Source organism: Corvus kubaryi, unplaced genomic scaffold (assembly GCF_017639235.1).
Source record: "Corvus kubaryi isolate FWS band 111438036 unplaced genomic scaffold, C.kubaryi_AGA036_p1.0 split3-131, whole genome shotgun sequence".
In the NCBI taxonomy this organism is placed as follows: domain Eukaryota; kingdom Metazoa; phylum Chordata; class Aves; order Passeriformes; family Corvidae; genus Corvus; species Corvus kubaryi.
In genome coordinates, this window is record NW_024582083.1 from 1,747,394 (window position 1) to 1,773,883 (window position 26,490).

The window sequence follows — 26,490 nt, forward strand, 5'->3', positions numbered from 1 at the left end:
CTCCACGGCACGGCTGTGGGCCCCGCCGGTGCGGTGTGGCCGCAGCTGCATGGCACGGCTGTGAGCCCCGCCGGTGCGGGGTGGCCGCAGCTCCACGGCACGGCTGTGGGCCCCGCCGGTGCGGGGTGGCCGCAGCTGCATGGCGCACTGCACAGCAACACATCCCGCAGGCGGAGCTCGGCCCGTAGGCACCCCGGGCGCCACAGCCGCCCAGGCCGGCGGGCTCCACGCTCCCTGCCCCTTCCCGCAGAGCCTCACCCTGCCTGCCCCGCCCGCGCAGCCGCTCTCGCCGGGTATGGCCGGCAACTCTTCACCTCCAGCACCGTCGCCATTCGCTGGCGCCCACTCGCTTCTCCAAAGCCGGAGCCCTCCGGGTTTTCCCCTCAGTGCCTCACGCTGGGCCGCCAGAGCGTGCGTGGGCCTGTGAGGGGAGAGCCTGGACAGAGAGCGAGGCAGACTCAGAAACCAGCGTGCCATAGTGACAGGGCCCTCGAGGGAGTCTGATGAACACAGGGCCTGGCAAGAGCCAGGCTTAGGCAGCGCTGCCCTCGTGCCCAAGGGCACTGCCCGCTCTCAGGTAACGTGGACAGAGACATCTCTACCCTGGGCACAGTGTTTATTGGCAAAGATCAAGCAGCTTTGCCTTGTGTGTCTTTGTGATAAATCCTGTGAGAGTGCAGTGTGCTTCACAGCCCCAGATGCAAAAGTGTATTAATCACAGTGCACAGGGCTGCAAATTCCTGACAAAATTCCTGTGAAATTTTAAGGGATGTTGGGGGCACTCACTGGTCAAGTAGCTGTTTGTCCATGTGTTCCATTATTACCTGTCCAGCTATTAAAGAATACAACATCTTGAGAGAGAATGATATTGCAAGTGCTCTAGTAGTGTTGAGCGAAGGGAAGCAGAATGACAGGTTCCTCAGTCTGAGGTAGTTTGCCTCATCAAGACCTTAGATAGACCATGGACCTTGGACTGAGAAGTTTTCATCTCATTCCCAGTTTAAGAGATGGTATTAGCTCTCTGTGAGTTACTTAGCCTTCCTTTCTGTTTTATGGTTTCCTTTCCCACTCTCAGCTGTGGTAATTCTGGAAAGTCGTACTGTTTTCATGTTTATTGATGTGTTGTTACTTGCAGCCCCTCAGTCTCTTTGTTGATGAAGTATTCTATAAAAGAAGGCTGGGAGGTATTATTATTACTGTTTTGTTAATTTTAACAGTTTAATTTTAACAATTCCTGTGTTTCTTCTAAACCAATTACCGATACAACTGCTAGCAAAAGCTGAAGGTGTATGAGCCTTCCCATTGCACTCCTAAGAAAATCCTCAGAGAAACTTGGAAAAATTGTATTTGAGTACCATTGACACTCCTTGAATATTTTGCTACATTTGACACTTTCATACATATGTGACAGGTAGGTACTTCCAACGCACTCTATGAAAACATAGATTAGCTCTAGCTATGTAAAAAAATCTATTTACAATATATTTACAAGCAAAATTAAATGTTTTTGCAAACCAATGGAAAACAACAAAGCTATGTATGGCATCGAACTACAGCATGATATTGACCTAGTCTGTTTAAGCACAGGCAACCAGATTATTTTTTGCTCTTTCAGAGGTGGAAAAAAATGTCTGTTAGTAACTCAAAATAACTGGAGGTTTCTGTGGCAACTGGTAAAGGAGGTTGTATCTATCTCTGCTGCTTAAAGTAGAAGCTGTGCTTAGAGATTTCTATTTGAAGTTTGCATACTGGTCTTTGACTTCAGGTCTTGGAAAGGAGAATGCCTATCTACTTGTAATTTATTTTGTTGCTATTTAGAGTAAGATACGAAATAACAGGGGCCGTAACAGACGTGTTCTGCTTCCTCAGGTAAGTAAATGAATCATTAGGGTAAAGAGCCATGCTTATTACTGTATTTTGGTTTCATGCAATTAACGATGAAAATCTTTTGCATTATGTAACATCTTCATCAGATGGAATGGAAAACTTGCACAACTGGAATAGTTTTATGATTTTTGACATGAGATTGGAATGTCTCGAGCTGACTTGTGTTAGAAACTATTGTTAAGGTTCCAGGAAAACTGCAGCTATGTTCCATCAAATCTATTGGTAGTGAAAACTATTATCTCCGTGGAGTTCTGTTCACCAACTGAATTTTCCATAATACTGCAGTAGGGATGGAGTGAGCATATTAGCCATATATTTCTTACCTTGTTTGATGTTATTATTAATTTTAAAATGTTATATGCAAATGCTAAATTATTACATTATTGCATATTAAAGTGTATTTATCTTGCAAAATGTGTAACTGTTCCAAAGTTTTAGTCTGTTTGCCATTTGTTTAGAGTGATTTACTGCCTTTAGTACTTTTATAAAGGAGAATACACATTATTTTTGTAATAAAAATGGAAGGTCTTGATTCCAAAATATTCAGTACAGATCAAAGGATATAAGCATTCCTTAAATCTTAGAAGAACAATGTTGGGAAAATTTATTCATGGCTTAATACAGCTGTATGAAACCCTGCTCTATTAAGTTTTCAAGTTTTGAAGAGTATTTCATTAACAGTTGAAGCCAAGAGGAGTTAATTGAATACAAATCTTTCTGGGCAAATGTTTCTATCATGCTGTACAAAAACGTATTGGGCGTACCTGATTTACACAAAACAATACTGTATCTGTATTCAAAAAGCTAAATTTCTTTAAAAATATCTCTCCAGATATCTCCAGATATATTTTCTTCCCAGAAGTGAAAATTTAAACACACAATTGCAAGAACCAGGATTTCATCCACCCACTCCCTGTAGAAAATGCTGAAGATAGCCCAAGGCAGCTTGTTGCTGTTTATACACAGGCTATTTTTGACTCTCATTCCAAGGTGGCAAAGTCTTAGGCACTTAGTGGAGATGCTGGGTGCCTGACAAAGGACCTTGATTCTACTCTGTGGGGTGACTGCTTAAAAATTATGCATACAGTGGTTAACTCTTGGGTAACCAGCTCCTTCTTTGTGCACTGTTTTCAGCTTGAAATTTTTAGAATGATGATTCTGTTCTGATTTGACATGCTGAAATCACTATAAAATGACCTGAAATAAAATCCTTTTAACAATTTCATTACAATGTGGTAAGGATCTCAAGATGCAAGAACGGGGTTTGTATACATTGTGAAGTATTCCCTGTCCAGCAGTGAATCTGTTCAAGCTGTGATTGGGGACAGTAATTGCCTGTATGAAGATGCCAAGATGGTCTATCAACCACTGAAATACAATGTGTGGTACTAGCACTTGTTAGTACATAAAGATGGTCTGGGTCCTATAGGGAGCTCTGAGTGCAATTCCGTCACAACAATGCATCTACTGCACTTGCATTGTTGCCAAGGAACAAATTTTAGTGAAAAATGCAAGGCAGTATCTAGAGGACCTTGAGCTAAGAACAAGTGCCAGTCTACAAAATGATTTCAAATCTGAGAACATATGTAATGGATGCTGGCAGAAGGGACGGAGGTCTGTAATATCTCTTTGCAGCTATAATTTCTTCTATCCCCTCTGCAGCGTGTGACTCCCAGTAGGTTGCAATCTGGCAGAAACCACGTTACCCACACATGGCTTTTATTTCTGGAAACTATGTGATAAAGTCTGTAGATTAAACCAACAGTCTTCATGTTTACTTCTTCCTTTCACAGAGTTTTAACAGAAATTATGTGCCTGAAAAGGTGCTTTTGGACAGATTTTTTTTCCCCTGTGACTAGATTCTCGCAGGTGTTTTAATGAGGTGAAAGTACTTCCTTAGCAGAGACAGTAAGGGAGAGTTGATTGTGTTACACATTATGCTCTACAACTCTATAGAAACCAAAAATGTGTTCTGATCGTTTCAGTATTAATACATGTGTAGGGTTGTGGGGTATTTTTAAAGCATACACATTTTCCAGGGATTTTTTACGTCTTTTCTGAGGGAGATATTTCTTTTCTGATTATAGCATTATTTCACTTGAGATGTGAAAATTCACATCTCAAGTTATTTTTACAGTGTAGTATATGGTTACAGATTAATAACTATCAATTATTACAAAAATTACTATTTCTACTCATAACTCCAAAAATGTTAAGGGTCTTTTCCAAACTAAATGATTCTAATTTTTTCTTTCCTACAAGATTTTAAGGTACCAAAGGAAGGTATTAATTTTAAACTATTCTTAGTAGAAAAAGGCAATTATTTTATTTATTATTGTGAAAATAATGTTGTTTAAAAAAATCAAAAATCTATTACCATAAAAAGATGTAGAAAGGGAATGGCTAAGTTCTCTGAATTTCTGAGTAGTAAGTGCACAGGACTTTGCGCCACTTCCAGGCCTAACGTTGCTTCTGCTGGAATTCCAGATAGTGGCAGTCTGCTGAAACATGAGTTCAGTTACCAAATAGAGATAAGTGGGGTACGAATTACATAGTCACAGAGGACAGATGTAGCACACAGGCCACAGTCTCCTCGATGCTTACTAAGGACCAAGCAAGCTTTAGTGAAGAGCTGGAGCAACTTTAAGCCTACTTAGATAGAGAAGGAGAAAAACAACTTTACCTACTATTAATTATACTTGAACTCTTCATATTGGCCGGCTCATTGTAAGATCTGTTTTATACTTCTGTTAAACATTAATTGTTGTATTTGCGGAGTAATTTTGCAGGATTTCAAAATTCAGAGAAAAACTATGTGCCTTTTGTGTTTTAAAAAATCTTACTATGTACATTTCATCCTTCATGATTCTTTTGAACTGACAGGCTTTGGATCATGTTAAGTAATAATTTCTTACTTGGCAGGTTCTGCAAATTCAGGATGTTCATATTTTTCTCGAAATGTGTCCTTTAATTTTCTATGTTTTTCCACATTTTACTATATATCTCTTCAAAACTTTAATTTGATTAGTTACTCTATTTTTTCCTGAAATTATTGTAATCCAGTACATTTCAAATTTAATATTTACCATATGATTCTTTAGAGCATCTATATTGGGTTTTGAATAAGTATTTAAACTGCATGATATAAAAATGTGGTTTTACTTGAGAGTAGTTTTTAGATATATATAGGACCCCATAAATAGTCTGTATGTAATAATGTTGAAAGTACAGGTAAACATTGATTTGCATGCAACATTGTATTTTATGTTTGTGTCTTTAAATGATACAGTATATGCCTTTGCAGGTTACCTAATGAGTAATGATGATGAAAACTGTTATAAATACATTGTAGTCTAACTTGGAGAAGCTAGAAATAGCATTCAAAATTTCTAATTATGATCTTATAAGCTACTTGATAGGGTTAGTGATACTTCACCTCCAGTTCCCTGTGGTTACAAGTTTCACTAAAAGAATAGTGGGTTTATATATTACAGTATGGCTGAAAAAAAAGCCTTTTTCCTGGAAGCTTCTATTCAGCTCTCTAAAGCTAGACATATGAATTCATTTTCAGGCACCAGACCCTCCTCCCCAAGAAGGCTTATCAGCCTTAGAAATTGCCAGTAAACCACCATGGTTTAAACTCATCAACTTTATCTAAATATCCAGGTGTAGATTGATTCATCTAAACTTAGACACCAGGCTTTGAAAATTACAATATATGTAGCCATTATATTTTTCTAATGACAAAGCTGAGTATTGGGAAGAAATATGTTAATTCAGAATACATTAATTTTAATCATCATGTTAGGTGGCAAACAAGTAAAATTGTCCTGCTACCCATGAAACAGCCCATTGAACCATTAGAGCAGCTTGGTGTTGGAAGTCAGGGAAGTTTAACTGAGTATGTAATGTGTCACTTTGAGATGTGAACAAGCTAGGAACCAGTGTGTATAAGATTTAAATAAAAATATCATTTGAGGTACAGATATTTACAAGTTGTCTAAATAGCACCTCTGTTCATTTGAATACAACATTTTAAAAAATAACTAAGATTAAGGAGAAAGAAACTCTGCAGATTTAACCCTTGTTTCCCTGGCATTCATCCAGTTTATGCCTTAACAGCTGAGCCTCTAGACCAGCTGTTTGCTGGGCTTCTCAGATTCTTTAAAGCTGCTATGTGGTAGTCAGTTATACTGTATATACTTTTTTAGATTTTGTTGACAAGAGATTGGCATGGTTGCTAAATTTGTTGCCCTGTAAACACAGATAACAGGAAAGGAAGATGTAATCCCAGCCAATAATGAGTTTATCACTTTATTCTATAAAAACATATATCAAATCCTAAACACTTTGGGTTTCTTGTACTTCTCTTTTATGCATTGAGTTGTAATCTGTTGGCAAGACAAACAGGCATATCAAGAGATGCATATGCTAAGCCAAGAATTCCAATAATCTATCAGTCATTTAATGACTGCATGCTGGGTAAGCCCTGGTTTAGTGACTAAAGGTAACTGGAGCCTGCACAAGCTGATGTAAAATACATCTGAGTGCATCGCATGACTGTCAAGCCATTTCTCCACTATCAGTAGAGAATTAAGGAAAAAAAAATTTTAAATCTTATGTAAAATTGTTCTTATCATTAGAAGAAGAGAATTTTCCAGGGTAATTAAAACCACTGATGTTCAACTTAAATAAATGCGTTGCAGAAACAAAAATTATGTTTCAGATCAATCAGCCACAATCTAGTGACCAGCTAGACAAATACATTGCAATAAGGAGATTTTCAGGCCAGTCCTTCCCTTGAGGAAAGTGTGGTTTCCCTGATGTCTTGTTTCTGCTGACTTTAAAGAGAATGCTCATCCTAATTCTGAAGTCATGTTGATAAACTGGAGAGGTATAGATCCTTCTCTGCTTTGTGAAACTGGTACAAAATATGCATTATACACTTCCATTGTGCAGGATGATATATAGGTTGTGAAATATATTTTTTCAGTGTTTTAACATATGATAGCTTCATATTTCATTTTTCAGTGTTGAGGAGAGTGCTACTAAACTGGTAACAAGTTAAAAGTGTTAGCACAATAAGTAAAATAATATTAAACACATTATCAACATTAAACAGAAAGGATAACTTGGAATTTCTAATTCAAATATCCTTGTATATATCTTCATAATGGTTTCAACTTCAACACTTCTCTCAGAATTTGATGGTTTAGTGTCTGGAAGGCAATTTTATGGGAAAGAGAATAGTAAATATATTCCTGAAATATTCATAAGGCTAAAACCAGAAAAAAATGAAGTGTAACAGAATTGATGTAAAATAACAAATCAGATGTATAATAGCAGCATACATACATATTGATCCTGTAGAATCGAGATTGTGCTAGGCAATATACAGACAAAGGATGTCTTCATGCTTCTGAGGGAAGACTCAGGAGAAAAATTACTCCTAAGTGCTCTCATTTCCACCTAGACAATTGCAGTCCTGGCCCATTCTAGTAGAAACCAAGGTTTATGGTATTTCATGCACCATTAGGTTCTGCTTATCATCCAGCTTTGTGTCTAGCTTATGGGAACTAGGATATAACTTTTTTCATTAAGAAATTGTTCTTGTGTCTTTCAGGATGCAAGACAGAAGCTGTGGCCAGGCATTGCCTCTTTCTTTAATGCTGAAGGAGGCTTACTCTCCGGAGAGAGACACCAGTAAGGGATATCCTGAAAATATGTCAGAAGCTTCATCTTATCATGACTTTTTCTGTGATTCCCTGTCAGACACACAGAATGGTGAATTTTCAAATGAACTTTCTGCCTTCCTTACCCAGGAGGAGATAAGTAAGAGCCTTGACATAGCTCGAGAAGCCATTGCCAATTCCATGGAGGAAGATGAGAACACAGCACCAGACTTAACTCATTATCTCAACACCTCTCTTTCTAGCCCTTCAGATAACCCTTCTTTCACAGACACCAACCTGCATGAACAAGATGCTTTACAGAGGCCTCAAGCAAGCAGTTGGACTTTACCTGCTGCAAGTCATGTTCTCCCAAGGAATCAGAAAGAGCAATCCACTGCACCTCAAACAGAAGATAGTTTTGTCACAGTTTCTAGGAGAGAAGCAAGCACCTCACCTTTTCTGCCTGCTAGTCCCAGCTTCGTCAGAAGCCTGAAATATTCAGAGAAAGGTGGTCCGTGTATGCCTAAGACAAGCCCAAACTCTGAATCAACATCCCAAGGAGAAGCTCCTTTCAGGAACAAGCTGTGTGACAAAGCTGCCACATTCATTGAGGAGTTATCATCTATATTTAGGCAGGCAGCAAAGACAAGAGGCCGTAGTCCTGATGGGGACTCTTCTTCTCCAGACAGTGGATACCTGTCTCCTAATAAGAAACAACCAGCTTTAAGTACCTTGGTAAACCAGGAGTTTGACAAACCACATCAAGAGACTGAGCCTGATGAAAAGTTACCTGGAATTCATCTGAATGGAGAACACTATTCTGGAAGGGGGAGCAGCATGGAGAGCAAAATGGTCCTGTGCCGTCCCTTCATCAACATGGAAGAGCATGAATTTTCACCACCTCAGTTCACTCAGAAACTGCGGAGCCAGGAAGTTGCTGAAGGAAACAAAGTATTGCTGGAGTGCAGAGTTGCTGGTAACCCAGTCCCTGATGTCAGGTAAGTGCTAAGTCACCAGATATCAGCAGCTGATTGTGGAAGATACCTAAGGACAGGTATCACAGTGACCTGCTCAGAGGCAGTCACATAAGAGCAGTCAGTCATGCAGTTTTACAAAGCACAAAGAATAACACATTCTAATGTCTTTATTTCACTAGAATGTTTCATTCTTATTTGCCAGGGAAATTAAATTTTGTTTGATTTAAGAGCCACATGGCAAAGTAACAGAATCAGCTCTAGCAACATTCTGTGTGATTGTTACTTCATTAACCTAGGTAAAAGAAGTCACAGGTAAACTTTCCCATGAAGAGCATATCTCAAGAAGATGGTACAGATTTTACAGCTGATTAATTAGAATGTCTCCAAGATCCATGTAAACTGTTTTTCTGAATCTTAACTTGTGCAGAATCATAAAATAAGAAGGCAGATCTTAATGACTGAGTAAAATGAGTGATGAGAAACACTGCTGACATAATAGTAGCTTATTGTAAAATCAAGTATACTTTTAAGTAATCACATCAGTATAAATTAATTTGTAACTTTTGTCTTATTTCCCTTTTGACACCCATAACTGTGCTATGTTAGCACTTTGTAGATACAGCCATTGCTGAATTGTGGCAAATATGGTTCATGCTAACTTCTCAGGCTCTTGCAAGACTCCCTGACAGTCAAATTAATACCCTTTTGTAGTCCATTCCCGAATTGGTTTTATTTAATAATTATTAATAATTCTCCATCTGGAAACTTAAAGAGGACTATTAGTTACTAATAAAAATTGCTTTTTCAAAGTTTCCACTAAAAACAAATTTCCCCCTTAGTCTCTATTTCATTATGGATCTTCAAGAGAGGGAAAATACGGCAGCTATACCTCAAAAACTACTCATTTTGGAAGTCGCTGCACTTCAGCCGACTTGGCTGAAGAGGTCACTCACACACAGCACGGGCGGCACAGAGCCTTCAAGCGAGCGTTGCTGCGGAGCCAAGAGCGCAAAACCTAAGGGTCGCTCAGTGGTTAAGAGACAGCAAACACCTGAGTGATGTTTGGGTGAGACTCCAAAGTCTTTGAATCTTGGGGAAAGGAGGGGGTTCTTTCCTTTAAAAGATGAGAAAACATGCAGAAAAATCTGTAGTGGATTTTTATCTGTGATACCTTTACTGGGAATTTCTAAACAGTTTCATGGTATTATCTAGGCACATCACTGTCCTTTCTGGATATGAAAAGGAGTTTTATGGTGTATGCTATATATATCCAGTAAATAGTTAATTTTCTGCAATGGAAAAAGACAAGCCTGTTTAAAACCACCCACATATTGCAGAGCAAGTGAAGAATGTCTGTGCTACTTTCAGAAATATTTTCTGTAAATGGGAGTTTTACATGGTTTAAAAATAAAGCAAAACACCAATGATACAATAATAGTTGACCATTCTCTTGTATTTTGGTTATGAAAATAATCCAGTTTTCTAAATCATTTTACTTAGACAATTGTTTCATTCAACTGGATTTCTGGTTTGTAATATGTATGGAAAACAATCTTCAGACCATAACCATATGAATTCAAAATATTTTCTGTTTTCTGAAGAAACTGGCTGGGGAAAAAAAAAAAGTGTAAAAGATATTAAACTTTTTGTGAAGATTTCGGAATAGGTAGAAAGTAGAAATGGATATAGGAACGTATTGTATTGTATTGTATTGCCAAAAGAAAGGCTATGGAACAAGCTGAACAGTTATCTGGTCTGAGAAGTGTAAGAGCGAGCCATTTGGCACATGCAAAACCTGGTGAACAGGAGGTGCAGACAACGGCATGAGCCAGGGCTGCCATAGTCTGTACATTTGCATATAGCAATAAAATCTGAAGAAACCAAGCTTCAGCTCTTCTGATTTTTCCCAGAAAACCCAGTTTCAATAACACAGGCACTGCAAAGACTGTTTTTGAAACTCTGTGTGATAAGCATGATAAAAGTAGAAAGCAACTGGGATTTTTGTGGGGTTTTTTGGTTTGGTGGGGTGTTTTTTTTTTTTTGTCTCAGCTGAGAAAAAAATAACTGGAAGCCATATTTCCTAAAGTCATAAGGAAGTAACAGTAGCTTAATGGTGACAAGAAACTCAGTAAGTTCTTATTTCGCCCAGCACTCAAAAAGTTGTCCAGAATAACAATGAATACAGTTGGTATTTAGGCAGCATCAAGCACTGGCAGCCATGAGATCATCCGATTGACACCAGAGCAAAAGGCCTTCAAAAGAATCTACATAGGCATTTCTGATCTTTTAGCATGTTACTGCTTTTCTATGCCTCACATTTTATCCTGGATTCAAGTAATCTTTCTAACTGGCTTTCTTCCCTTTTCATAGCTTTTCTTCCCTTTTTCGTACCTAAAGTTTGAAAAGTCCTCAGCCTATACAAAGTCGAGCTAGAATCCTTCTTTATCCTGCTACATTTCTTATGAGGATAAATATAACAATGTTTCAGAATCTTAGTATAATTAAAGACACCATCAAATGTAGTGTAAGGATAAGATGTATATTTGGAGGTTGGTTGACTACAAAAGCCTCTTAAATTTTAAGTTCTTTAGATGTTCGTAGCCGTACACAGTTGAAAGTAAAACAGTAACTGTTATGGTTTGAGTGATGAAACTTGACCAAAGTAGCTTTGTACTACAAGTAGAAAATAAGTAAACTTTGACAGAAAAACTTACAACTAGAATCTTAGTGTTGAAATCCAAAAGAAAATAATCAGTTATGTTTCAAGAATCATTACTGGGTTTTTTGAAAGTTCAATGTCTAACTTACTAGTTCTACCAGCAGAAAATTAGATTTCTTACAATGAATATTTTGTCACTGTTCAGAAGAATTCTTACATTTCTGAGCAACCCAGATTCCAGCCTAAGATCTAGGAAGGCACAGAGTGATTTGAAAACTTCTAGGGTATCTGCCATCTAAAGAAGGCCTAAAACATGTACAATATAAGTTGAAACAGAGATTTTCCGTGTTACAGTCAAAACCATTTTATCAGTCAGTAGCTCTCCTTCAAAGTGTATCAGCAATGCAGTGTTTAAAATACTTGTATTAGCCTTGAGCTAGCTAAAGCAGATCCCAGCTGGGGGTGACTTAGACCTCTTCAGCCCCACCACCTGAATATTTAATGGATTCTGAGGTCTGCCAGGAGCTGTAAGCCGTGATTAAAGTATTTTCTGAGGTCTGCCCCAAGCTGTAAGCTATGATTAAAGTATTTACATATATTCACCCAGCTTCTGTAGCACAAGAGGTATTGAAATTTTTTTTGAATTTTTTTTTTCCTTTTCCCACAGCAAATTGACACCAAAAAATCCAAATCGAAATTAAAAATAAGGCACTTTACATGTACTACATGACAAGAATGGGGTTTTATTGCTCTAAAGAAACTATTTGCTCTCATTATAATCCTGTTCTTCTCATTAGTGCTGTTTGTCTAGATTTCACTGTAACAAATACCCAAAATCCCCACCTAGAAACATTACTTGCATGTAACACAGAACTGTTCTTAGAAAATACAGAAACAAATGCAAAGTACAATACTTAAATCATAATCAAACTAAACTACATTGACTTCTACAGCTTCAAAATCCTACCCAGTTTTACAGCCTTTAAAGGCTTTGAAGACCAAAAACATGCAATAAACTATGCCACCACCATAGTCTTCCCATCAGGCACAGTTGCAAAGAGAATTAAACATCAGATTGTCACGCTTAACACAAAGCTACACAGCTGCATAAAAACCCAGGTGTACAGGACAACAGTCATTAAACTACCTACACAGCAGTTGGTAGTTTTAAGTCTTGGAAATGTAAGAGGTGTCACAGATGTAGTTTCTGCCTCTTTGCTGGACTTGATTTGAGGTAGGAGATTTGTGGTTTAGAGATAGCATTTAGTTTTGTTTATCAAATATGAATAATTATTTACATATGTGTGGTAATGGGACATACTTGACCATTCTAGGTGTCCTTAGTTAAAAAAAAAACTGTTTCATGAGGCTGCTCCTTGCTTTCTTGTATAAACTCTTTAACAGTCATCTTCAAAATTGTTGTGTTACTTTTTTATTTGTAGAATCTTAACTATTTAAGTTAGATTTTAGAACCAGGTGGTGCAGGTCCTGCTTTTCAAATATTTTCATAAGCTTATATAAATACTTCAAGATGGAAACTTTAGTGAAGATATTTTATGATGAACTTGTTTAAAGTATTTGCTAATTCCATTCTTGTTTGCTTGCCCAAGACCAAAATTTGCTTCTGAACAAAGAGAAGTTTAATGTGTCTTAACAACAGAGTTTACTAGACTACAGGCATTATGTTAGCTAGAGTGATTGCAGAAATAATTCGTAAAAGATAAAAAAGATTAGGATGTATTCTGCCTGGGAGGAGAGGTCTCTTGTGACTTGAAAATCAGTAACAGCCACCTATTATTCTTATACAATAAAAAATCAAGTCTTGTATTGAGCTTTGAGGTGATTCTTACCTGATTCCCAAAATGCAATACTTTGTAGTAAGAATTGACCTAAAATACTTCCACAACTTATGCAATTCTTTCTGTTCTATAATTTCAGTGTTGTTATAACTGTTTATTAATATCTAGAGCAGTGCAACAAGAAATAGTGGTTTTCCTATTATGCAACCTTTTGTAAATAATAACTGTTTCCAGATTATCTTGCATTTATTTCCTAAGTGTGATAATTTATGAAGTCAGTTACCAAATTGCTCACAAATATAAACATTTTTCTTATATTCTCCCCATAGTTTAGCTGGTTTTCTCTATTAAAATATTTTCCCAATAAACATACTTTTGTACAGAAATCTCCCATAGTCCTCTCTTAATCTTTTCAGAGTAGAATACTGCTTATCTGTTTTATTATTAGCCTTTTGCAAACAGTGGGTGCTTGTTAAGAATGGAAGAATATTGTTGTACATAAGGAGTTCCTTGAGTCAAAAACGTTCTGTTTGTAGATCTGGATGTTTTTCTGTATATGGAGGGAGCATTGATAATCATCTGAAAGTGTAAACAGCATGCTTATTGCTGAGATTAAATACAAAAATGTTGTTAGCCATTTTAATCTGGCAGTACACTCATTTAAGAAATCTGCTCAGTAGTAATACGTTGTTATTTAGTATTTTATCTGCACTCAAATGAAGATAAAATATATATAGATATGAAAACTGTTTGTGAGTATCCTCAATATTTTTCTGCCACAATAATATTTTTTCTTTGTCTTTATCAATAATGTCTTCTTTACTTATGTTGGGCTTTTTTCTTCATTTACAAGTCAAAATAATAGCTATTTGCAGTTGATTTCATTATTATTTTAGCCCTTTTTCCCTTCTCATTTATTTCCTTTTATCCTCTTTGTTTATTGGACCATACCATGCCATTCTTGGGTCTTCTGTTCGTTTGCTTTTGCTGATTTTCAGGTAAGGCTTGCCCATCTCCAGGCATCCCTGCAGTTTCAGCTTTCTTTCAGAGCAGATCTGGAATGTAGTGTTGAAAGACACCTCAGTGGCTTGTGAAACTGCTCCTTAATTCTTGTTGTCTTAGAACAGTGCTCTGGACTAGAGGGCTTTATTGGGGAATCAAAGGGTTATACTCCAGCACAAATGGTAAAGCTATTGCAGTGGCTGCCTGTAGGGATTTGTGGCCTGCAGGTATTAGCGAGCATCTTTCAAATATTTCCTTTTCCATTCTCCATTCATTTTGTGGCAGTAAGAGTCCACACCCTCAGGATTTTCTGCATATTGGGAAAACACACTGTGGAGTTAAGGCCTCTGTAGGTCATGTACCCACCTGCTTTAAAAAACAGTGTGGCCTACCTAAGCAATGCTAGTAGTGTGTTGGTTTTCTTAACTTGTAAGTAATAGTTCTTTTGCCTTAGACCCACTTGGAAAAAAGATTTATCATTGTGTTCCTTACGAACAGCTTTTAGGAGACTCTTGTAATACCTGATTGTCTGGTTGCCGAGAGGGGGCAGAGCTTAGTGCCATGTGGGTGTGGCCAGCTTGTTACTTTGTAGGAATGACTGGTTACCACCTTGCTCGATCTGTTCATGGGGGCGCGGTACCTAACCGAGTGTATACACCCATATGCGCTGCTGGTGAAGATGTTTTTCAAAGTAGGGAGAGGGATTAGGATTCTTTTGTTGGTGTACCGCATGATATTGGTTTATGACACGGTAACATCAAGGGCAGTGAGGGTCATTAGGGATGTGTATTCAGTGTCGTTCACCTGTCCTGGCCTTGGCTGATACCTCTGGGTGTTGATTAATAATCATACCCAGCCTGTAGGAGGAACAGAGGGGGAGGATTTTTCCCAGCCTTCCACCCCCTTCTCTTCCTTCAGGTCCGCTATAACAGCTTTTGAGAATTTTGGATTCTCTTCAGCTGTTAAGAAAAGCATCTTTCACTAAATTGTTATCTCAACCTGTAGCCTCTGCTTTTGTCCCTTCCTCACCAGAAAGGGCAGGGGAAAGGGGAGTGGCTTAGTTGGAGTTATTTCCTCCTGGAGTTAAACCACAATAATGATAACCAAATGTTTCATTTGGATGGGTGGGGTTTTTTCCTTGCTTGCCTGTCTAACACCATAGAGTACAGTATTTAAAATAGATACCTGGAAAGTGCAGCCCTTTCCTATGTGAAATGATCTTTACAACGTTCAGATTGTGATGACAGGATAATTTATATAGGTCTTATAAAATAAACAAATTGCTAGAAAACAGTCAGAGCAATCCACTGATGTTACAAAATGAATATTCAAAGATCTAACAGAGTATGTGGATGTGGTTGGGAAGGTGGCCTGTGGGGGCACAAACTCTTTACTTTTTGGGTTCTGTAAAAGTCCCAAGGAGGATCTGTGGATTCTGGACACTGGGCTTATTCTTATGTTTCATTTCTTTATTGTCTCTCTAGAATAGTTTAGACTACATGATGTATGCATTTCCTTGTCTTTGTTATACAGGCTCGGTGCATCACCAAGCTCTTTCTTTAGACCTGTAATTTTTCATGAATGTGGAAATAGCTCTTGTAAATTTGGGAGTTTGAAAGTTTCATATTTTTGTTTTGGTTTTTGTGTGTGGTTTTTTTTCATCCTGAGAATTGGAAGAATAAAGCCTGTTAGATGCATGAAGATGGGTGCTGTAAGAGGCAGTTGTAAAAACAAAGGGATACATATTGGAACTAGAATTAAGAAGAGAATTCCAGCTCAGGTACTTGATTTTTCTCTGTTTGTGAATACCAGTGTCTCTGGTTTGTTTTTTCTGATTGCATTACTGAAAGTTTAAAAATATCTCAGTTCACTTCTTTAGTCTTTTATTCTTCTTTTTCTGCCTCTCAGGAAAAGAAAGCAGATCTAAAGTTCCTTGCTAATGCTCCCAAAATAAATAACGTATGGACTAGTATTTATAAAAAGACCCAAAGATTAGATGAAAATGTTATCAAAATACTTGATGGCTAACATGAAAAGCTTAAAAGTAAATTAATAAAAATTATGCTGCTATCCACATAATGGAAAAAACATAAAGGACTTTTGCCTTGTATTTACACAGGAATTGAATGAGACTTGGATGAACTTTAAAATAATGTGGCACCACATGTCTTCAGAAAGCTCTTTCACTACACGAGCTTTGTCCATGTTAAACATTTTTAGTTTAAAAACAAAGTTTAATCGAAGTAGTTTTAAAATACAGATTTCCCACAAAAGTGGTGTTGAAACAGTGCCAGAGGCAGAATTCCAAGAGGCTGCTTTTACTTCATGTTTCAGAATTTATTTGTATAAATCGTATAGGCTGTCTCTGGGCCTTTCCAGTATTGTGCAAAGCATCAACAGCCAAGAAGTCTGACAGCGAGGAAATACATCAGCAATCTGCTTGTCATGGACTAATTGAAAGTGATCTGTAAAAATTAAAACTAATGTAGAGGCTAAGTAGAACAGAGGTGGGAAAGAACCTACATGATTTAGGACTATTTTACTTGTACAGTAAGAGTAGTGAGGCTTTTCACAGGGCAAAGTGTTTGGAGTCAGTAATTCTGGCATCATTATTTATCAGTGTTCAACAGGTATGAAGTGCTATTCCAAATCCCATTTAAAATATCATGCTTAATACACTTTGACATGTTTGCTCATTTGCCTAAAGGCAATACCACAGCTTGGATTGTTTTAAGCTTCTTAAGGGCAATTATAGCAGTTTATTAATGTTACTTAAACAGGACATATCTTTTTAAAACACAATACACTGCTTTATGAATATAAATTAAGTAAATACAATTATAACTTTGAAACTTGATGCTTTAAAAATTCTTTCTAATAAAAAACTGTCATGTCTGAAATATGCTTTGTAAATGCATTCTTGGCAATGTGAAAGCTACCTTTGAAGATATGCATAATGAAATCGAACAAATAGGACTTCTCTGCAAACATTCCTAGCTGATGGCTGAAAATTTTTAACTTCAGTTTGGGCTGTTCGGGCTGGCAGGGCTTTGAGGGAGGTAGGAAAGGCAATGGACTAGAAGCTGATAATAGACCAAACATAGAAGAAACATTGTTAAACAGCAGTGAATAATGAGCTTGTTTTATTGGTTCTGGGACCATCTGGAAAGTGTTTTTTCTAACAAGTGTTATAGTTTGATAGGGCCCTTTAAGTGGACTGGAACCATGGTTCATTTACTGGTACATGGACTTGTCCTTCCAGCCCAGGCAATGGTAAAGAGGAAAATAAACAAGTAAATCATAGAATCATGGAATATCCTGAGTTGGAAGGGACCCACAAGGACCGTCCAAGTTCAAGTCCTCTCAGAGTATCCATATTCCCTTTCCTGAGCACAAAGATAAAAAAGAAAGCAGGAAAGTTAAGGAGTTAGCTTTGGAGGTTTTTATGTCTTGTACAGTTTTGCTCACATTTTGAGGTGTGTGGTGGAGGAAGAGCATCAATTAGGTTTTATGTTGCCATGAGTTTTCACATTCCACATGCTTTAGAAAAAAATTGAAGATTAAAAGATAATTTGGGGTTTTTATACTTTGGGATATTTTTAAATAATCTAGTTATGTAGTGAGGAGATAGAATTTCCTTTAAGATGGCAGAATGAACAAAATTTGGAAGCTTAGCTTTGTACAGAGTAAGTCTTTACTAAGGTATTGTCCCTTTAGAGATTTAAGTGTTTCTTAGCTTTTGTCCTCAAGAAAAATTTTCACATGTACTAATTTAAGAAATTTACTTAATTTCTATTTCTATTTTGTGCCCCTGTAAGTTGCCTTATCTGAAGTGACTCACAAAAGGGGAACTGATCAGTAGGAATAGGGAAGAATTGCAAACAACTGAAACGGTGAGGGACTTGTTTAAGTATTGAAAACTTGAATCAATATCCATATGATATCTTTCTATAAATCAGGAAATTAGCATACTTCTTAAATAAGTAGGTAATATGGGTAGAAAAGAGGTGCTATTTTATTAAATAAATCAAGAGGAATAATTCAGCAAGATAATTTCACCTGTATTTACAAAGGTACATTCAAGTTCCAGAAGGGGCAAATGCCTGTACGAAAGTATCTTATCTGACGTACTGAATTACTGGATGTTCAAAGTGTTTATTATTGACCTGTCTCCAAGAGCCTTATTGCCTGAAAGTAGTATGCTACCAGTTGGTGTGATACTACTCAGTATAAATGAGTACACAGCTTAAGATAGGGCGTAGTGTGAACTTGAATAGGTCTGACTTCCTGTGGGAAAGGGAAATAAGTTAAAATGCCTGGGGGTTGGAGGTAATTAGCAGGTAGAATAACTCCTAAAATACTGGGGTTCTTTTTTTTCAGCTACCTGCAGGTCAAAACAGAGAATAGGAGGTTTAGGATTAGATTCAGGATAGATTTTAGGAGACTAAAATTTTTATGCAACAAATCTGTTAAGAAGACATATCTTATACTTCTTTTACTCTAATGCTAACATGCTGCTTCAAATCAAAGTGATTCATTGTTTCATCTTATTAATATTATGTACTTGCAATTCATGCATACATTGAGATGATAAAAAAAGTTTAGACTTTGCAGTTATGCAGTGCCTTTCATGTGAGCATTTTAGTGCTTTATAAACAGTTTGTTTAATGTGAACAGCTTTTGTTTATGCCCTCTTATTTGATAAGGTTGTGCTTTTCAGGTGGCCAAGGGAAAAAGATTGGACAAATAGAATCCATCTCTCATTTACAGTACAGCTGACAGGCACCTATTGCTCATTATGAACTCTTTTAATATCTCAGAGAATGTGAGCACATTGCTCTTAGAGCAAGTTATTCAATCTAGACTACTGGCTCCCCATTTTAAAGTGAGAGTAAGAGAATTGATACTAATCTTTGTGAAAACCAAATTCAATTCTGTTTTTCGGGCAAGGCCCGTGTTCAGGCAATTTTTATAGTACATGTTATGAATCTCCCATGAACTTGAGTGAATTCACTTTTCCAACTGAAACACATTGCTTGATAAATCTATTCTTGACTGTTTTGTACAGTGCTTTGCCAATTCCCTTCACCCTCCACACCAATGAAACTAGCAGTTGCAGTAATCTCAGTAGACCTAAGCGTGTTCCTTTTTTTTCTTTAAAAAAAATATATATTAATCTTATTAATCTTAACATTTGCAGCAGGGATTATTACAACCTGATTCAGTGTTGTAATAGGGTTTATACAGCTGCAAGAAGCATAGGGCAAACAAAAGCATAGTAGTCTAGAAACAGAAGTCATCACTTAAGTTAAAGTTCTGTTTGCACCCAGTTTAGATGGTGTTCTATTAAGATTGCTTTTCCAGTCCACAAGAGTTTTGTAAAACAAGCTGAAGGCATTACCATTGTCCTGTAAATAGGTTGCCCTTTGCTGCCTTAAGAAGTGTAGGGCTAATGCCAAGGTATGTAGATTAGAACAATTTATCCATCTTACTGCAATTCAAAGTGAAATGTCTGCTTTTAATATTTACTGAAATTTGCATAGTGGTGGCTGGCAACACTGTAGCTGCACTTTTGGCAGCTCTATGTGCTTACCCATGCAAAAGCTCCATTCGATAAGGAACGTCAGAGATGAAATAAACAACTTTTGATTCCTTAGAAAGGCTCTCCACACAGCTAATAAAGATTCTTGGAATGCAAATGTCTGACAGTGGGAGATATGAGAAACCACAGACCCTGTGCGTGGCTCTTGCCATATATGACTAAGGCATTCTGTGAATTGGCAGTGCAAGAAAACTACACTGCATGCAAATAAAATGAAAGAACTGAAGAAACAGCCACTACTTAGGAATGCTAGAGAGAGGCCTAAGGCACAGCTTTACTGGAAATTTTTTTTGCTAGTACAATCTAGTTTTGACATCTCTTTTAGGACTCCCACTGCTATCATCAAAGATCTTACCTCCTGCTCATAAGTGATGAAACTGAGGTGCAGAGCTTACTGGGAGCAGATTTAGAAGGACTACCACAATCTGACTGCCTTTTGTGCCAGTCACACACTTACATACTGTCTTTCAATAGAAATATCCTTTACTGATTTCTACTAACTAAACTGCAAGTAGAGCATTATAAAGAAGATACATAAATGTAAAACAGAACAGATGCAGTTGCTAGTGTTTTATTGTATACTTTTTGTCTATATTACTAATGGAGTATTCTGCTTTAGAAATTGATTTTAGTAATTTACAAAAAAAAAAAAAAAGGATACTTTTTTTTGTAAAAGAGCATTTAATACTACTATCTGTGCCTATGCTTTTTTTGCTTTTCCTAAAACCTGTATTTCAAGTAACAGCAATTTCTTTTCTCAGAAGGGCAAGTATCTCTGAGAAAGGAAGTGCCTTCATAACCCTTTATGTCTGTCTACCAAGAGTCTTCATCTCTCCCTACTTTTTCCTTTAGGTATTCAGAAAATTTTCATGGTATAAAATAGTTGCACTCATGCATAGGATCCAGAATCTAAATCTAGGGATATTTCTTCCTTGGATTAGGTCTGGTTTTCAAATGCAATGTGGAGATCAAAGCAGACTATGGAAACTTAGCTGCAGGTGTGTTGGTTAGAACAAGGAGGCTCCATTATGTGTTCCAAGGTATTTTACTAAGATGCTTATTCTGCTCCCACTAGAATACAGTTAAGACTTTTAAGTAGTTGTACCTCTACTTCACCCTCTTGCTGTCTTTTTTTTCCTTTTTAACTGCCTCAGCTGAGCTGGTACATTTAGTTACATCTAACGTAGGCTGTCCTCCATTTCCATAGAGTGATGCTGATTTTTCTTGTCTTCCCACAAATAGAACAAGTCCGCCCTCAATCTGAAGTTCTTGATATGTGAAATGTGTTAAGACTTTCATCAAAATGCTGTTCTGTTGTTTTTTAGAATAACTCTGTTTCTTTTAGTTGCTTAGTAAATTTTCAACCTTTGAATTCTCTCTTGACTGCTGTTTTGTGAGTAGTGCACAGGGTATAGCTTCACACCATTTTATTTTTGCCTTCCGTATTATATTGGTTCTATTTTCTTGTTTGCTCATTTACTCCTAGTGAGGAACACAAATACAGTTTCTTAGTACCTTTCCCTGTACTCAAAATGGAAACCATCTAGTTAGTTATATAATCTCCCTCAAAATAGTTGGTCATATAGGAGGCGTCTAATAATAGTCTTTGAACAGAAATGCTTTTTCCCTCACTGGTCATTAGAAAAACAGTGACTAAATCTAAACTGACTTAAAAAAATCAGTAAAGATTAAAAGATCCATGTGGACATTAAGAATGGAAGCATCAAAAACTTTGAATATGTGAAATCAAATCTCAAGGATACTGGGACATGGGAGTTGGTGGGGTTTTTTTAACGCTATTCCATTACCCATTCCATGTGTATTAGGTGTATCTCTTAGGTGAAAACACGGCATCGAACTTTTCATTAGAGTCTTGAAAAGTGTAATGATAATTCTTAACACCTGCTATCTGAACTAGAAGGGATCTCAGTGGTGAGTTAACACACATGTAATCTGTGCTGTAAAATAGTTACTTGCACCTTTGTTTAGAGTGACAGTAGGCTATTTAAAATGTGGAGTTTCTTTTTTGGTTTCTTTGTTCTGCAGTGTATCAAGGGCTAACATAATCTTCTCAGGAGGAAGACACATGACTGTCAATCTGAGGAAAATTCACTTATTTTACCATAAAGAACTGTGCTTTTCCTTTCCTTACTTTAATAAGAATAAAAACAACAACAACAAACACCCCAACAACGCCCCCTCACCTTCCTCCCCCCCCCCAAAAAAAAACAACAAAACCCAGCAACAATGGAGCAAATTGCATGGTATATTGAAGATTACTGAAATAAACATGCTGGAAAGTAAAATAAAGGAGTAGTGCTTGACCTACATGGGCATATTTCTGATCCATTTTAAGATGTAATTTATTCAGTTTTAAGACTAGATGTTTCTGTGAAGACTTTAATTAGTCATTTTCCATGCTTATTGCACTGAATGTAGGTTTCATATTGTGCTTAGTATATCACCAGTATTATTTGAACTTTATGCCTGCAAAACAAAATGGATGAATAACTGCAAATTAGATTGTCATCTATTTAAGAACTACTGTGTTTTGGTTTTTTTTAAAGTATTAACACACTATCAAATATTCGTTCTGGCATATATCATCTTGACTCCCAAGAAAACCTTGTATTGTGGGCCAAAGGGAAAAGGAGGAGGAGGATTTCTGAGGCTTCTACAATACTGCAGGCAGCTGGTATTCTAAAATTAATCTTTCTTGCATAAGCTGAAGCAGGATAGCTTCAGCTATAAGATCAATTAAATCAGATGTTCTGATAGGTTTCTTTAGTGAATTTTATAGAATAAAACTGAACTTTTTCTTGGCGTGCTGAAGAATGGAATGACAAAAGCTTTGAGATTGACCACTTAGGCTGGAGGGAGATTAATTTCTGACAGATGCAGTACTTCTACATAATAGCTCTGGGAAAGTTTTAAATTATTCCTGATATTGATAGTTATTCACAGTTTGGCAGGGAGAGGAGGAGAGATCACTATTTTAGTACTGCCTGCAATGCAAGGTCTTGTACTAAAGAGTTCTCTTAAACCCAGGGTCCTGAATAAATAGAAAAGCACAACATGTAGAAAAGGACTCCATTGCAAAGGGACTTGTTTCAGGCTGATGATAAGTCTGCAGTCATATTTTGAAATGGCTTGCAAATGTCCAGTTCTCATTTGGTAGTTAAGTAAAGCAAGAGGAAGTTGCATGCTAGATTGGTTTTGAAACCCGTCAGTGTTTAAAGAGATCAAGCAAGAGACAGGAAGGCTCCTGACTGTTATTTCAGTATTCTAACAATCTTTCATACTTTAAAGCTTCAACAAAGCAAGCATGTTGCACAATCAGTTCCAATTTCAAAATACCCTTTATCATAAACACAGTGCAGTAAACAGAAGGCTAGGAGACTGATTTCAAGAGTCTGACAGATTAATGTACTTTCCACATTTTTCTCAAGTCTTAAACTCTTGTAATGAAATATGGGCATCAGGGAGAGAGAACTGAGGGGCAGGGCAAGCTAGTGAGCAGAAAAGAGCTTTGCCTTCTATCTGATGTAACCAGGTTACAGAACTAAAGAAATCTGTAGAACAGCAGACCTCATGGTCCCTTAGTTACTCACTCTCCTCATAGATCACAAAAGTATGCCATGATGCAAGAAAGGCAAGTATCACTCAGCCATGTAAGCATAAGGCATAGTTGGTTGGATGGAGCTTGGAGTTTGCAATAAATATTATTACTATTATTATTACTACTACTTCTCCTCATCTTGTGAGAGTGTTGCAGTTTTCAATGGACTTGAGTTTTACTGCATATTTGTAGCTCTACTGTACCCTAACTGTAGCCACCTCTCATTTGGGACACAGAATTTCATGAAGTCACTCTGTTGTAGAGAATGACTATGACAAGGCTGCGGTGGTTGTAACCAGAGCATCATATCCCATTCCAGAGCTACCATTAGAGTTCAGTACTCCTGACCCCTTTATTCTGCTCCATGTTAACAAATCTGCCTGTACCTGCTGAAGTCTGTTCCATACATACAAGCAGACATTATTTATGAATAGATGATAGTCTACCATGCTTTCACAGTACACTGTGTCTCTCATGGAAACCTCTGTATTGGCTACTTGATGATCAAAAACCCTATTTCTTCCAGGAAGACAAATTAGAGATGCTCTGTGTAATTTCAGTAAACCCAGCAAGTTCTGTAGAGATTCTCTTGTCTTGCTTTGAAAACAAAACTGCTTTTTGTTGTTGCTTTTCTGCAGGAATCAGGAAAGGAACTTGGTGTGAGAAAAACAAATAACAAGTGTTGCAAGTTTTTAAAATGTATCTGAATGTTTTTTCTTATTTGCATGTGGTTATATTATTTCTATAAGTGCCTCTTATAGAGGCCTCATGCTAGAGTATGTCTATTTTGGATTTAGAGAAATAAAACTATCCTTTCACTTAATATTTGAATCCCTTTCACTTTTCTGATTTTATGTTTCATGAAACCTTATAGCCTGAGAACCCTTTGAGAGTAGTCATCATAGATCTAACAGAATACTTTTGATATTTATCACAGCATGAAGGCAAAATGAAGAAATGCTGAGATTTAATGATGTTTTTCTTCAGAGTAGCTACTTAAAAATACCAGTGGAAAAATGTTGATCTGTGTTAGGGCCAAATATTGGCTAGAAAGGAAGTACTTTGATTACATTGTAGTAGTATGAAATATTGCCTAAATAATGAAAGGCAAAAGGCTATGGCCTCTTACTATATAATCTCTTTGGCCATCAGCCAGAGCAGGAAATTTTCTCTGGGAGAGTGAAGGTATCGAGTAACTTGAAAAGTAATATATTTTTAAAGACAGTAACTTCATTTCACACTGTTTTCTAGAATTAGATTGTCACCCTAAAGAACAGAGTTTGTGTTTGAAAAGTTGACTGCAGTTTAACTCTTTTTCTGTATTTATTTAAAATATGCTTTAATTGGATTGGGAAGAGGGAGAAAACTACAGAATACCATGGTTGTAGTAAGAACCTTTATTACTAGTGAATAGCAGTATACTGGGAAATATACTAGAGAACAGCACATATTATTCATTACTATAGTACAAATGTGTCACCATGAAGTCAAACACTAAAATACCGTATTTGCAGCATTTCATTTAACAGAACTGACTCTTGGCACAGACAATGTCAGCAATAAATCCTGTAAAGTGCAGCGATGGGTCCTGCAATTATATTCTGCTTCTCCTGTTTGTTGTACCAAGTGAGTTTGTTCACTTTTTTTGAAGTCTTTGTGTCAAGGGCATTGCATGAATGAATCTATACAGAACTAAGGCAGAAGAAGGAGAGGGGACAAAGGGGAAAGCTGTAGATGGTTGGAGGGATTTGAAATCAATCTTGAAAGGATTTTGGTTACTGATTGGACCTTTAAAAGAACTGTTATTTATTGTACAGAAAACTGCATGCTACTAAAATTCGAACAGTGAAATAGGGTTTTGCTCAAGACAGTTGCAAATTGTTGACTACTATTCTACTTGTGGGGGCAAAGCTGCCACAATATGTTATTATGTACTAAAAAAGTTCTGTTTCAGAAAGTACACTTCAGTTTATAATGCTTTTGAAATGTCACTACCTGTATTACATTTGCCATGTGAATTGTGGTAGTGATTATTTCCTGTCTCAGTGAATAATTGAACAATCGTAATATTCATGTAACTTAAAAAAGCATGGGTAGGACCTGGTGGAGTGGGGAGAGTTAAGACTTAGACAGAAACATTCTGTTCCATCAAGGCAGCCTGATCCCATCTCTTGCTTGAGTAGGATGGCAACAGAAAGTGTCTTGGAAAGAATGTGAGATTCCTTCTTCTTTGTCAGTCTCATGCAGGAATTCTACCATGGATAGCATGGGAGAATCAACATCAGTCCTGTTAGTGCTGCATGCATTCTGGTTCATAATGCCAGATACTGTAATGACATCACATCATAAATTATTTCTTTGGGGGCATCCACGCCTCCCTTAATTGTTTCTATCCTTTGAAGACCTGCTGATTACAGCTGCGTTATCCCTTAACTTCAAAAGTCCCAACCAATTAAAAGGTTCTGGGAAGGATTTTGTGATTGCTAAGGGTGTGGGATTTTTAGGGTTTTTTTCTTTTTAAGAGAGGAATGAGCAGAAAATTAGGTGTTTAGTTTGCCTGAATTAAAAGAAAATGGTGCCCAGTAATATATATCTTATCCTGCCAGTTCTTTAGGGCATATTTTGAAATTTGATACAGGGCAACCTTTGTGCTAGAGATGTGCCTTTTGCGACTCCTATGAAAATCCACTCAGAGCTGGCCAAGTTGCAACCTGCAGTTCTTTCTGCATTTATATGTAGTTCCATGATTGAGGAATTTTGCCCTAAAGCAAAGATTATGTATTGTACTGGCTACGTTTATCGCAGAACCCAATCTAAGCAGCTTAAATCCTTTACAGGCTGGTGGATTTCTATGCTTTTCATTAGGCTAAAGAGACTGGGATAGTTTGAAGAGAAGCTTCAGCCAGGAGTGTAGGGTGCACTTAGGATCAGCACTGAATGACATAAGAGGCCACTGTCAGGAGCTGTGAACAAGCTGGGAGCTGACCAGACAAAAGCTCTTGAAGACCAGGGGAGGAGGGAAGGACAGAGTGCCTGGTTTAGAGTGGCTGGAATTGCAGTCCACTAAGGATAAATGGAAAGAGATGGAAAACAAAGAAAACTAAATGAGAGGTCAGGGGGCTGTGCTAGGAAACGTGAAGTACATGGTTTAGGGCTGCCTGGGCAAAAAGAATAGACGTATAAAGGATGGGACCAGGGCAGGGATGATGAGAGCATTCAATTCTCACTTGCTGTTTAGTAAGTCAGAATTTCTCACAGTAGACTTAAAACATT

At 37.2% G+C, this 26,490-nt stretch overlaps 1 protein-coding gene and 1 long non-coding RNA gene across 5 annotated transcripts in view; one reads left to right on the top strand and one right to left on the bottom strand.

The window, feature by feature from the left end:
• Positions 1–558, bottom strand: part of LOC121658292 — a 5,456-nt gene extending 4,898 nt beyond the window's left edge. The window contains exon 1 of the long non-coding RNA XR_006013925.1: positions 259–558. This is a non-coding gene — a long non-coding RNA (uncharacterized LOC121658292). The remainder of the gene's footprint in view (positions 1–258) is intronic.
• Positions 559–1,734: 1,176 nt separating this feature from the next.
• PALLD (palladin, cytoskeletal associated protein) overlaps positions 1,735–26,490 on the top strand; it is a 192,933-nt gene continuing 168,177 nt past the window's right edge. For 2 of the 4 annotated variants that reach the window (XM_042014995.1, XM_042014998.1), the window contains exons 1-2: positions 1,735–1,869; positions 7,511–8,557. In XM_042014995.1, the coding sequence (XP_041870929.1) occupies positions 7,512–8,557 (1,046 nt within the window). In that variant the 5' untranslated portion in view covers positions 1,735–1,869; position 7,511. Of the gene's footprint in view, positions 1,870–4,521; positions 4,615–7,510; positions 8,558–26,490 lie in introns of those variants that run through there. The other 2 variants (XM_042014997.1, XM_042014996.1) reach the window with 2 other exon arrangements.